This window comes from Moesziomyces antarcticus, assembly GCF_000747765.1.
Source record: "Moesziomyces antarcticus DNA, scaffold: scaffold_v10001, strain JCM 10317, whole genome shotgun sequence".
NCBI classification, from domain to species: Eukaryota; Fungi; Basidiomycota; class Ustilaginomycetes; order Ustilaginales; family Ustilaginaceae; genus Moesziomyces; species Moesziomyces antarcticus.
Genome location: NW_014639009.1, coordinates 2247589 through 2260125, shown reverse-complemented (window position 1 = coordinate 2260125; position 12537 = coordinate 2247589). Strand labels below are relative to the sequence as shown.

Genomic DNA, 12537 nt, shown 5'->3' with positions numbered 1-12537 from the left:
GCTCAGACCTTCCTGCTGTTCAACCCTCCACCTCATTTCCCGGATTCCGCACGACGTGATTTTGGCAAGTCTTGCGTGCCGCTTATAGTTACAATTATATGGCACCTTCATATCTCCATCCCGGCTAGCTCAGTCGGTAGAGCGTCAGACTCTTATTACAAGGGTTTCCGAGTTACACTCGGGATATCTGAATGTCGTGGGTTCGAGCCCCACGTTGGGAGGATTCTTTTTGCACTTTTTGGGTCCGAATATGTTCCGTCTTTTTTCCCATATTTTGGGTTTTGACTTTTTTGAAGAGGTGAAAAGAACGCCCGGCAGTCCTCCTAGTTCTTGCCTTCAATCCGGCGGCTTCAGTCTCTTCATAAGCTCAAGCTTTTTGAATGTCCTGACGGACCGGACCTTGCAGAAACTAGAGCTCGTCCATTACCGGAGTTGGGCGGCAGGATCCCTCATCCACAGCCACACAACGGAGCATTTTAGCGAAGCAGCGTCGCACGCGGCCAAAACTCAATTTTGCACCCCTCGCACCGTTCTCGGGACGGAAAGAGCCACGCGAGCCGACGAGAAGGTGCTGGGCAGCGGAGGCGCGGAGACGGAGACATCCATGTGGAACCCCGAAAGTCGAGTCTGGTGGGGTTGATCGGCATGCTTTAGGGATGCGAGTTGCTCCGAAGGTCGGAAAAGGGATTTTTCGGGCGAACGTGCAGCGTCCTGTGACCTCGCTGCGGCGCCGGCCAAAAGCTCGAATTTCTCCCACTCCCTGGGCGTGCTGCACGCCGTCCTGATTCCGACCGACATATGATAATCTCAGCCTGTCCCTGCTTGCGATGCTGCCATAGTCCTATCACAGTATCTATGGGTTAAATGGTCCGGAATGACCCTCAGAAGGGCATGCGAGGGCGAAAGAAAACAAACAAACAAAATTGGGATGAAGCGCGGCAAAGCGCGACGTCTGCAAATTCTCCGTACGCGCCTCCAAGGTCTGCAGCATTCGGCGATTTTTTTTTTTTCGATCTGCCGTAGTGCATGAAAGCAGCCAGATGTGATCAGCAGGGCTTGCATGTCCTTGCGTCGAATCGAATTTGCGCGTTGGGTCGCACTTACGACCGGAAGAACCACTCTCCTCGTCCCATGTTGCTGCACGGCCATGGAAGAACTTCTGCCTGTGCTTGGCATGGCCTTTCTGTCCTCTTGGCAATGCAACGACTTGTCTCGAGGCAGGTTGGAGTCGATTCCCAGCGCGACGTGTGTCATTTGGGGAGCCAACCGGACGCGCCGCCGATTCGTCGAGACAGATTTCGGCGGGCTGCGATTTTTGACACTTGCCGCCGACTCCGCTAAGCGAGCGGCTTCGGGCTTAAAAAACCGAAACTTTTTTCGATGATGGCTCTGGAGGAGAGTGTGTTCATGCAGGCAACGTCACCGGGTCCAGAGGAAATCCCATGGCCATCTGCCGCTGCGCCCATCTCCACACCGCTTAGTCCGAATCGCGCGGTCCGTACCTCTGCGAGCCTCGGGCCGCCAGCTGCGGTGGAGGCCATCACGACGACCACAGCACAACCAAGAACAACGCGACCAAGGCGCAGAAGGTTGAGCTTGTCGGAGAGATGGCTTATGCAGATCATGCAGGCCAAACTTTTGAACCAAAATGCTTTCATCTCTCCGCGCAAGACGGCTGGCCAATCGTCTTGCACGCTCTGATGAGCCAGCTCTGATGATTGGCTACTCAGCCCACTTGCTGGGTTTCCCGACGCTCGGATGGACTTTGTGGCAAGTTTGGCGAGGCCCGACTTACGCGTGACCGTGCCTGCTGCAGCCAGACTCAGACCGCCAACCGAGAGCGACCCGAGCACTACACACCTGCTGTCCAGTCGAAGGCACCCTCATCCCACTTTTGAAGTCCTGCGAAAGCTCGCTCGCGAAAAGCATTGCGCGCATGTCGCTCAGATGACCGCACATGCGAATGCCCTCGGCGCTTCCTGCACATGAATGAAGTGAAGCAAGCCGTCGCCCTTTCATGTCGGCTCAAACGTTTCTCCCCACCCTTGCGAGATAAGTGACTGAGCTGCGATTGGTGGAATGCACGGTGTGGACAAGGTTGCCAACCTTGAGCATGATCTCGAGACTCTGCTGCGTCGGTCGACCCGAATTTGTTGTTGCTCGAACGCTTCAAAAGTGGGCGCTAAGCGGGGGGTGGGTGACGTTTCGCCCTGCCTCGCCTGGCCGCTCGCCAGTCAGAGCCGAACTCCTGAGGGGCAGCCACGGGAGCAGCAGCCCGAAGCGCATTCGGACATTTTCGCATTCCGTCGGTCACGGGTTTGAGGGAGAAAGAAAAAAATAGGGATGCCGCCTCCATGCCGGAAATTTTCTCGACGTTCGTAGTGTTCGGCAGAGCCGATGGCCGACCTGTGCACTCTAGCGCTTGCAGCGGGTGGCAGTTGCTGACTCGGCGGGGTGCGCAAGAAAGCTCGACCCGACCGACGCATGATCTCTTTGGCCGTCAGCGGCGCTTCTGACCCACAAGTCCTGCCCCACCTCCCACGCTCATATCCCCGGAGAGCCACTGGAGAAGGCGCCTGCTATGAATGCTGAGTCCACTATCATATCTAGGTGTGCACTAGGCCTGATACGAGCATCGGCGGACGCCGGACGGCGGAGACCAACACCCTATCGCGGCCCACCCACATCGGCGTTGTCGCGGCTTTGGGTAGATCCACCATCTGCTTCATGTAAAGGCGCGGCGCGATTGTTCAAATGCGCCCACTTGAGATGGTCGTCCGACCCAGACTGAACAGGGGCCTCACGATAAGAGAGAGAGCTACTGCAGCCCCAAGAGATTGAGATTGTCGGCGCAGCTTTGCGCAGGTCTCGTCGGGTCTTGGCCAAACAGCTGTCGCTGCGCGCACTAACCCCTCTTCCCACCCTCTTCCCTCCTTTCCTTCTCTCTCCACACTTGGAACGGACCCCAACCCTTCCCTTTCTGCGTCATTTGCCGCTTCCCAATCTCGTGGCCTCCCCTTTCCTTCCCCCACCACCCTTTCCCTCCCTCGCCTCCGCATCCACACCTGAAGTCCTATTTGTATCGGCCTCCTTTTGCCAGCCCTCCCCCTCCCGTTCCTCGGCTGTGCCTCGCAGAGCTGCGTTCCCCCTCATCGCAACACCACACAACTTCACGACCGTCACAAGTCCCTGCCCACCTTCAATCCTGCCCCTTCGTGTCATTCTTCCATCATGGCTTCCACAGGACAACAGACCCCAATGCCCGACAGGTCGAGCGGATCGGTCTCGCCTACCCAGACCGTCGATGTCGAAAAGTCTGGACGCCCGGACTCGATCAAGCAGCACGATGACGCCGCCAAGGTGACCGAGAGCGGCGCCGTGGAGCAGACCATGTTTGGCGAGAAGCGAGACCAGTATCGCAGCGAGGAGGACTACATGTACGAGCAGCAAAAGATGTCCGAGGGTGACCACAAATTCCACCGTCTCGGTTGGAAGAAGCTCACCGTTTGCCTCATCGTCGAGGCCATTGCCCTCGGTGCGCTCTCCATCCCTTCGGCATTTGCTACGCTCGGAATGGTCGCCGGCGTCATCGTGTGTATCGGTGTCGGCATCATCGCCATCTACACCAGCTACATCGTCGGCCAGGTCAAGATCAAGTTCCCCCAGGTTTCGCACTACGCTGACGCCGGTCAGCTCATGATGGGCCGCTTCGGCTACGAGCTCATCGGGGCCATGTTTGCCCTCCAGCTCACGCTCCTCGTAGGATCGCACTGCCTCACCGGAACCATCGCCTTCCTCAACCTCAGCAGCAACGCCATCTGCTCGCTCGTCTTTGGTGTCATCTCGGCCATCATCCTCTTCATCGTCGCTGTGCCACCCACCTTCTCCGAGGTTGCGGTGCTCGGCTACATCGACTTCGCCTCCATCATCGTTGCCATCGGCGTCACCATCATTGGCACGGGCGTCAGGTCCCACCAGGAGCCCCAGTCGCTCATGCCCGCACAGTGGTCCGCCTGGCCCAAGGAGGGCACCACCTTTGCCGACGCCTGGGTCGCTCTCACCAACATTGTCTTCGCCTACTCCTTTGCCGTCTGCCAATTCTCGTTCATGGACGAGATGCACACGCCCACCGACTACGTAAAGAGCATCTGGGCTCTCGGCATCATCGAGATTGTCATCTACACGCTCACAGGCGCCCTCATCTACGCCTTTGTCGGTGCCGACGTCAGGTCGCCCGCCCTCCTCTCGGCTGGCACCACGCTCAGCAAGGTGGCGTTCGGCATTGCGCTCCCTGTCATCTTCATCTCGGGCTCTATCAACACCACCGTCGTCGCGCGCTACATTCACGGCCGCGTCTTCAAGAACTCGGTCATTCGCTACGTCAACACGCCCATGGGCTGGGCGACGTGGCTGGGTCTGGTTGCGCTCATCACCGTCATCGCCTGGGTGGTGGCCGAGGCCATCCCCTTCTTCTCGGATCTGCTCGGAATCATGTCGGCGCTCTTCATCTCGGGCTTCACCTTCTACTTCCCTGCGCTCATGTGGTTCCTGCTCATCAAGGAGGGCAAGTGGAACGCTACGCGTTGGAACACCATCCTCAGCGTCATCAACGCCGCCGTCTTCCTTCTCGGCCTGCTCATCCTTGGGTGTGGTACCTACGCATCGGTCAAGGACATTGTCGACCAGTATGCAAAGGGCACCGTCCGAGGCTCGTTCACATGCGAGCCCATCGGCTAAGTTTGTTCCGCCCGTGCGTTTCATGACCCTCTTCATGCTCGTCACGCATTTGTACTTTGTACCCGCACATGTCCCCTGGACCTACGAATCCAACGTCATAGATCTCTCTCAAGCCTTGTGCGCTGATCCGAGTCTGTGGAAGTGGCGGCTGTGAGTGTAGCAAGGCCAGGTTCCGACGCTTTGGGTGCAGCAGCCTCGGAGTCGTCGCAGCAGCAGGACCCGGAAGGGTAGGGGAGCTCGGCAGTACCCGATTTGTGAGATCGGGCCACCTCCACTTTTTTCGGAACCTTGGCCCACAAGACAGCTGCTTGTCTTGGTCAGCGAGACATCTGCACCCTGTCGCTCGTACTTCACCCACCACCAACGGCATCGACAGCTCGACACATCGACGAAAGAGCGCGTCCTACTCGAGAGACCAACCAACAAGCAGAAGCTACGAGGCTGAGAACGAACGAGAGTGCAACCATGTCGGGGCAGCCCAATTCGGATCTTGCTGTCGAGCAGCAACAGCCCGGCGACCCGTCCGGGTATGGTGGATACGTTTCGGCGTTCGAGAACGGCATGGGCTCCGAGATGCCCGAGGCGCCGCGCGACAAGTTTTTCCGCAAGATGAAGGAGCAGCCGCTCGTGCCCATCGGTAAGTCCACGTGGAGCTCGTTGCGTCTTTATGACTTGGACTGAACTAATGTATATGGGCTCGTTGTGATTTGCTGCATCATTAGGATCATTGCTGACGTGCGGTGCGCTGATTGCTGCGTCCAACCACCTGCGTACGGGCAACCGAGACCAGTTCAACAAAGCGCTTCGTTGGCGCGTGGGCTTCCAGGGCCTCACGGTTCTCGCTGCGCTTGCTGGGTCGTTCTACTATGGTCAAAAAGCGGCCGCTTCCGTACCGGCGCCCCCGGCCACTCCGACCGATGCACCGCTTCAACACGGCACAGTGACCACGCTTCCAGGCCGAGCACCCACGCAGTGGCAGCAGAACAGGGCCGAGGAAAGGGCCTACAAGGACCGTACCGGCTTCGAGACGCGCGTCGACCAGGCGCTCGACCGCGAACTCAACGACGACAAGCGCCTCGAAGAAGCGCTGCTTGGCAAGGAGGACCTCGATAGCCTCAGGAAACCAGCAAGGGAAAGACCCGTGATCGGCAAAGATGTTAGGCGCCAGGTGTAGCCTTGCAAAACGCTCAACTTTATCCTATTCAATACCAGCACACCTCTCTCAATGCTAGCACGGCAGGGCTGCGTGGGGCCCCAAACGATTCTACGTGGACCAGCGAAGCTGTGCACAATCAACCCGTGTCTTTCGAAAGGGGATCTAATGTACAGGATGCGATGGAGAGACCTGGGGTTCGAGGAAGAGGAATGCTCTAAGTGACTTGGCGCTGGAGGAAGCGGTCGAGGTTGTCCATGACCGACTGTGCCGCACGCGTGATGGTGGTCGAGTTTGAGGCGTGATGGTCGTCGTCGCTCGATGGCGAGTCGGGCTGGGGCGAGTCGCCCTCGTCACCTGCCTGGATCTGCTCAAACGCGAATGGATGCGTGGCGAACTTGCCTGTCGGCAGCAGGGCGACGCATTCGCGGATGGTGTGCAGCGCCTCTCGCACCGCATCTGCAACGGCGCTGGTAGAGTGCTGGAGGCGCAAGAGGTGGTGCAGATCTTCCAGCAGGTCGAGCGTATCGAGTGCGACGTGGAGGGGCTGGTCGGGGCGCAGCGGCGCCTCTGCACGCGGATCGACAAGGCCGTGGTTGAGACAAGCGGTCCAGAGCTGTGCGCGCAGCACCTGCCTTGCGAGATCCACGAGGATCGGATCGTCGCTGTCCTTTTGACGGCGCACGTTCTCGAGGGTACCAAGTGCATCGTGGATCCGGACTGCTACGTGCGCTGCTAGCCGACACTCGCGTCCTGGCCGACAGGTGCCTGTCCAGCAATCCATGCTCAGGACAAATTTCTGCAGCAAGGCCTTGCGTACGCCTGCAAATCCGAGCGGGATCAACAGCGACAACGGCTCAGCAAGCGTCTCTTGCTTGTTGCGTTTCGCCGGAGCAGCCTCGTCGCCCGCCTCGGATCGACTGCGCTTCCTCGCCGGCGCCGCACGAGGGCCCACATCCAGCTGGCACAAGTACTCGGGCCGTTGTTCGGCCCACCACCTCTCGGCACGCGCGAGCAGCAGCACGACGCTAACCTCGTCGGATGTCTGTTCTCCCGGCGCGGGTCGAGCGAGCTGGTCGAATCCGAGGATCTTGACGAGCGTGATGGCCTCGCAGAAGCGGAAGAAGCTTGCATCGCGCCACGCGCACAGGCTCGGCCACTCGTCGTCGTCCGCCGCATCGTCGAGGCTGTACAGCGCCACCGAGAGGAAGAAGCTCGTGAGCGCCGTCTCGAGCGTCGGTGCCTGGCCGAAGCCCGCACCGCCTCCGGGCGCCGAGAGTCGGAGCGCCAACACGGCCTCGATGATGCGTGCTGCCTCCTCCACGATCTCGCGTTTGCCTTTCGACTTTGAGTGTTTGTCGCGCGGGATTGAAGGCATCGCAAATGGCCTCTGCCCGTCTTCGCTCGCGGTCGGGCGCGGGAGAGTGAGACCGAGCATGCCGAGAAGCGAGATGGAGAGCGCCAGGCCGGCAAATGTGGGGTCCTGGTCGTGCGACCTCCTGCCCAGCTTCGGGTAGATGTAGGCACGCGGCACGATGCCCGGACACAAGCGGTCGTACAGGTTCTCGTAGAAGAGCGCGGTGCGTTTGGTGAGCACCATGGTGTTGAGTGGGTCGGCGCTTGTCGGCTTGGATGCAGCGCGGGGGCGGACAGGCTTGGCATCGGGCTCGGCCAGGAGCGCCGGGATGTGAGCCTTGACACTAGCCTCGCACGGCTCGGGTCGGAAGGGTGCGGTGAGCGACGAGAAGCTGCGTTTGCGCGCCGAGTCGGGCTCGACCAGGCCGAGACTGCCGAGGATGTGCGTGGCCCAGCTCTTCTGCTTGGCCTCGTGGTGCGACTGGAGCGTGTGGCCGACGAGTGCGAGCTGAGCCGAGCCGGGCGATCCGCGCTGCTGCGGATCCCAGTCGACCTCCTCGGCGAGGATGCCGAGCAGGTCAAGTCCGGGCGCTGTCGCGGCCGCTGCACCACCCATGGCCGATGTCGAGGTGGAGAGCGACGAGGCGGACGAGAAGGACGACTTGGACGACGAAGCGGTCGAGGGCGTTGCGCTGCCACTGGCGCTGGAAGCGTGGACGATGTTGGTGAGCGTCGAGATGGGCAGCGTCGAGGGCGGAAAGCGCGACTCTGCGATCGAGAGTAGTTCAGAGGACGCCGAGTGGGTCGACGAGATGCACGCCTGTGCCTCGATGAGCGTCTGGAACGATGAAGCGGCGTCGAAGAGCGTCGTGCGTGGCTCGGATGCGAGGCGGTGGTGCGACGGTCGGCGCGGAAGCGTGCTCGATGTCGGCGACACGCAAGAGGTGGAAGACATGCCTCGCTCAACGATACGATGCGCTCAGGTTGGAAGGTGCGAGAGTGGGTGCTAGCACATTACGAAGCCGTTGCCAAACGAGGCACTGTTGCGACCAGGTCGACGATGACTACCGTGATGGCGATGCGTGTAGATGCGAGCGTGTGATGTGCAGATGGTGGTGATGGCGGAGAGTCAAGCGGGTGCGGGCGGAGTCGATCGTATCGTGATCCACAGGGAAGCGCAATGCGGTGGGTAGGACAGGGCGAGAGCAAAGCAGGGGCAGAACAACCAGGTTGTGCGGGATGAAGCTGTTTGTGTGCCGTGTGGGCCAGATGACGGCGGAGTTGGAGTGGGTAGAGGGTGGGTTAGCTGGGGCTGGCGACGAATGCAAGGGAACAGCACGATGGAGCGGGTGGGGTGAAAAGAGCGGGGTATGCGCCAGGCTGTCGGCGAGCTGGACAGCTCGGGGTGGATGTAGCCGGAATCGAAGCCAAGAGGTGAAACAGCAGCAGCGGCTGCCGCTGTTGCTGCGCGGCCTTGCTCGGACATCTCGCCTCGACGGGCCGACCTGCCGGCACAACCAACGCTGCACCGAGCCTCGTCCGGTCGATTCCATATACCGGCGAATTCAAGCCGACATTCACAAGGCGACCCCACCCCGTTCCCTCCAAAGCCATTGGCGGGTTTGGCGGTTCATGTGCCTCTCACTCTGCCTTCCGCCTATACACCGCATTGAGGCAGCAACTCAGAGGTCGCACAACTTGGAAGCGAGGTGTACGAGGCGATGGGCGAAAGCGCGAATACCATGCGCAGCGGCGACGTGGGATGAGCTGGTTAGTGGGGGATGCCAAGCGGAAGCGAGGACGGGCGAATGGGCCGAGACGGAGCAGCTTCGGCGTACAGCCAGGCACCGCTTAGAACCCCGACGTCTTTTTGCTCCCCGGCTGAGCCGCGAAGAAAAAAAAGGTCTACACCGCGGAGCACAGTCACACCGCAAAACTGAGCGCGCAAGGCGAGGCGGTCAACCCGGCTATCCAACCTGCCCGAGCCACGACCCGCTTCGAAGCATCGAGCCAACCGAGACGATTGCTATTTTGGCGCCATATCGAGGCGGGCGCATTGTGCACAAGCGACATTCCCAGCGATCATGACGTGCGCTAGTGTCAAGCGATGCTCGCTGCTAGCTCGGTCGTGCGTGAGCGTGCGCGTGGCGACGTCCAAGCAGACGATAGCCGTCCCGCGATCCGTCCCGGCCGTCTTCATTTTTGGCTTTCTCACGTGTCCTGTTGGATGGCAAAGTGTAATGAAGCACAAGCCTTGCGGCAACGTCCATCGTGGCATCTTGTTTCCCACGCACCAGCTGTCGTGCAACGAATCGTCTGTCGACTGCAGCTGCAAGAGATGCTGAGATTGCCTGAGTGGCGCAGAGATTCCCGAAGCCACCAAAGCTCAAGCCAGCCCGGCAAAGTGTCCATCGTATGAGACGGCTTATCAACGTCCCACACCGGCGAAGCTCCGTGCACCCGGTGACCCTGTACCTCGAACCCACCCAATCGGCAGCAGAGCATGACGAGAAGGCAGTTCGCAATGCCTGACTCCGCAATTTCTGCCGCTCGGAGTGGGGCAAAGCCGGGCGCCCTTTTGTCCCGTTGGAAGTTCTTCCGACCGCCAAACCCTTTTCTTCGCCCACGGCAAGCGCCGAAGGTCCGGCCATCCGGCGATGTAACACACTCAAATGTGCTCCGCACAAACACAACCTTGTTGACAGAGCAGCTGCAAATGTGCTGCGCCTGCGGCGCCGGTCAAATTCACGTGCTCGGCGAAAGTTCGGCGCCACTTCTGTCACGCAGCCACCGCCGACTCTTCGAGCCACCCGCCCACGCCAGCCAGTGCACACGGCAAAACCAACAACTGCTTTGTGACCGTAGCATCGGTGATTTACATTCCCGCCTGGCGCCATGCGAACGTAATTTTACACCTATGTCTACCAGGCGTACAGGAAGTAAATGTTCTTGTTGTCGGTCATCTGTTCGAACGACAAGCCCAGAAAGTGTCAGAGGCCGCACCGGCGTAGCAAACGAAAAGCCGAGGGAACACTTACATCGAGTTCGCCATTGATCTTGTTCTTGAGCAGCCTCTCTTCTTCCGAGACCCCCATCTCCGCCAGTCGCTTTCTGCGGCGCCTGTTCTCGGCGATCAGATACATCAACCAGCAGAGGCACAGCACGAAGACAAGCGCAAGCATCGAGGCGACCACAATGAGACCTCGGATGTAGCGCGGCGCATCGGATGCGCGGAACACCTGCGGGCCGATCATGTTCTGTTGCCGCCAGGGAAATAGAGTCGTGTCAGTGAGATGCCGTCGCCAGTATGGATATCGGAGATGGGTGCACTTACACCGACGCAGTAGCCCATGAAGCAGAGAGTGGCTACGACCGTCTTCTTGGTTCTGCCGCCGATGATGGCGGGCATGAGCGCCCACATGAGGAAGCTCTGCAAGGCGTAGAGCACGCTCATGAGGTAGACGCCGTATCGGGTCCAGCGGTACTTGGGCTGGTTGGGTAGCGTGCCTGCGGTGAGTACGGCGACAAACGCCGGGATGACAGTGAAGCACATGAAGAAGAAGCGGAGCCGGGGGAACTTGTGGATCATGAACGCCGCGAACAGGATCCAGCAGAAGGACATGGCGAACGACGGCAGCTGGTACAGGATCGTCTCGAGCGGCGTGAAGCCGAAAGATTGATAAATCAGGCTCTGGAAGGTGGTGATGCCGCCGTTGGGGATGCAGCAAGTGACGTTGATGAAGAAGATAAAGTAGGTCGTCGGGTCGGTGAAAGCGTCCTTGACCTGATCCCACTTCCAAGCCTGCGTCTCGCCGGTGCCGGTACCGTTGTCGATGATGCGAGCATGGGCAAGCGTGCGCTCCTTCTCGCTCAGCCACCAAGCATTTTTGGGCAGCCTAAGGAAGATGGCGGTGACGCAGCCGGTGAATACGGTCAGGCCGCCGAGGAAGAAGTTGATGACTCTCCAGCCAGACACGGTGCCATCATCGTGCGCTTTCTTTGCGATAAAGTAGATGACGACGGAGACCCAGATAGAGAAACCGGTGTTCATGGCAAAGTAGAGCAGCTGCCTGGCGTTCTGCTCCGACTTTCTGTACCAACTCGCCACAATGAGCGTAAAGCCTGGGGTGACGATTCCTTCCAAGGCGCCAAGGATGAAGCGCACTGCCATGAGCTGTGCAAAGTTGTTGCACAGTCCGAGCGTTACGAGGACGATGCCCCAGACGATGGTCATGGCCGAAAGGACGTAGGCGGCGTCGACGCGCTGCATGGCGTAATTCATGAGGGGCTGGAAGAGGAAGTAGCCAAGGTAGTAGATGGTGGTGAGCCACGAATACTCTTGGCCCTTGAGGTGTGTGTCGGACTTGAGACCGAAGAGGACGCCGTTGGCGAGCGAGACCTTGTCAGCATACTGAAGGCCGTAGATGGCCATGAGACATGGCACAGTGTGCCAGTCGATCTTGCGCAGCAGCTTGCGCGCCTCGGCATCGGAGAGGTGGCCTTCAGCCTCGATCACCTCCTCGATCTTGGTGAGCTTCGAAGGGTTGTTGTCCAAGTCGAGATCGGTGACGGCGTAAGCCTGGATGCCCTTTTCGCTCGGCGCCTTGGCGCTCTCAGGCGCCATGGACGAGATGGAATCTTTTCTGCTGCTCATGGTCGTCGATGTATGGTAGAGAGGGCGAAGGATTGAAGGTGCTCGAGAGACACTTGGCCGTTCGCGGGGAGGTGGCGGGGGCAGTGGGTCAAGAGGAGATCTAGATATATGGCATAGGCAGGCACATATCTGCAGGGACCACACTACCCCACATGAGGGTGAGCCAATGGCGTGGGAGCAGGCGCACCGCAAGTGTACAAAGCCGACGCAGTCAGAGCTCGGTGAGCTTGAGCTAGCCGAGGCCAGCAGAAGAGCTGGCGCTTGTCGATACGCGCTCGCATGGCGGCAAGCGAGCGTGCATGGCCAAGCATCGAGGTACCGATAGGAGCATGCGGACCTGTAGCATCCCCTGGCATCCCAGTGCTCATGACCTGCTATCGTAGGGCACGGTATCGGAAGACCTGCGCTGTGCCGTCTTTTGACGTGCGTCTCGATGCAGCCGCGCCACCAGATAAGCCGGCTTTGACTCACTCTGCCATGCCGACTGGCCCTCGATCCCAGAGCATATTGAGGGCGCGCTTCGATTGATACGCACGCATCACATGACGCCTTTTGCCAGCTGCAGCCATCACAGCGCCACGCCAATCGATGCGGCCGACTCCGGTGAGGAGCGGCAAAGCCATGATGATGTCGCGCG

General features: G+C 59.8%; 4 protein-coding genes and 1 non-coding gene across 5 annotated transcripts; 3 read left to right on the top strand and 2 right to left on the bottom strand.

The window, feature by feature from the left end:
* Nucleotides 1–118: 118 nt before the first annotated feature.
* On the top strand, nucleotides 119–221 carry PAN0_t001d0011. The gene is made up of 2 exons: nucleotides 119–155; nucleotides 186–221. It is a non-coding gene; the product is annotated as a tRNA-Lys (tRNA).
* A 3010-nt stretch (nucleotides 222–3231) lies between these two features.
* On the top strand, nucleotides 3232–4737 carry PAN0_001d0827 (amino acid transporter; the record flags this gene model as incomplete). Its single annotated transcript, XM_014804441.1, has 1 exon — nucleotides 3232–4737. The coding sequence occupies one exon, from the start codon at nucleotides 3232–3234 to the stop codon at nucleotides 4735–4737; it is 1506 nt and encodes a 501-aa protein (XP_014659927.1).
* A 465-nt stretch (nucleotides 4738–5202) lies between these two features.
* On the top strand, nucleotides 5203–5911 carry PAN0_001d0826 (uncharacterized protein; the record flags this gene model as incomplete). Its single annotated transcript, XM_014804440.1, has 2 exons — nucleotides 5203–5374; nucleotides 5460–5911. The coding sequence occupies 2 exons, from the start codon at nucleotides 5203–5205 to the stop codon at nucleotides 5909–5911; spliced, it is 624 nt and encodes a 207-aa protein (XP_014659926.1).
* Nucleotides 5912–6107: 196 nt separating this feature from the next.
* On the bottom strand, nucleotides 6108–8201 carry PAN0_001c0825 (uncharacterized protein; the record flags this gene model as incomplete). The annotated part of the gene is made up of 1 exon (XM_014804439.1): nucleotides 6108–8201. One exon carries the CDS (start codon nucleotides 8199–8201, stop codon nucleotides 6108–6110), a length of 2094 nt encoding a protein of 697 aa, XP_014659925.1.
* A 1966-nt stretch (nucleotides 8202–10167) lies between these two features.
* PAN0_001c0824 (major facilitator superfamily transporter) lies at nucleotides 10168–12523 on the bottom strand (the record flags this gene model as incomplete). Its single annotated transcript, XM_014804438.1, has 5 exons — nucleotides 10168–10209; nucleotides 10285–10503; nucleotides 10581–11952; nucleotides 12048–12249; nucleotides 12436–12523. The coding sequence occupies 5 exons, from the start codon at nucleotides 12521–12523 to the stop codon at nucleotides 10168–10170; spliced, it is 1923 nt and encodes a 640-aa protein (XP_014659924.1).
* Nucleotides 12524–12537: the final 14 nt, after the last annotated feature.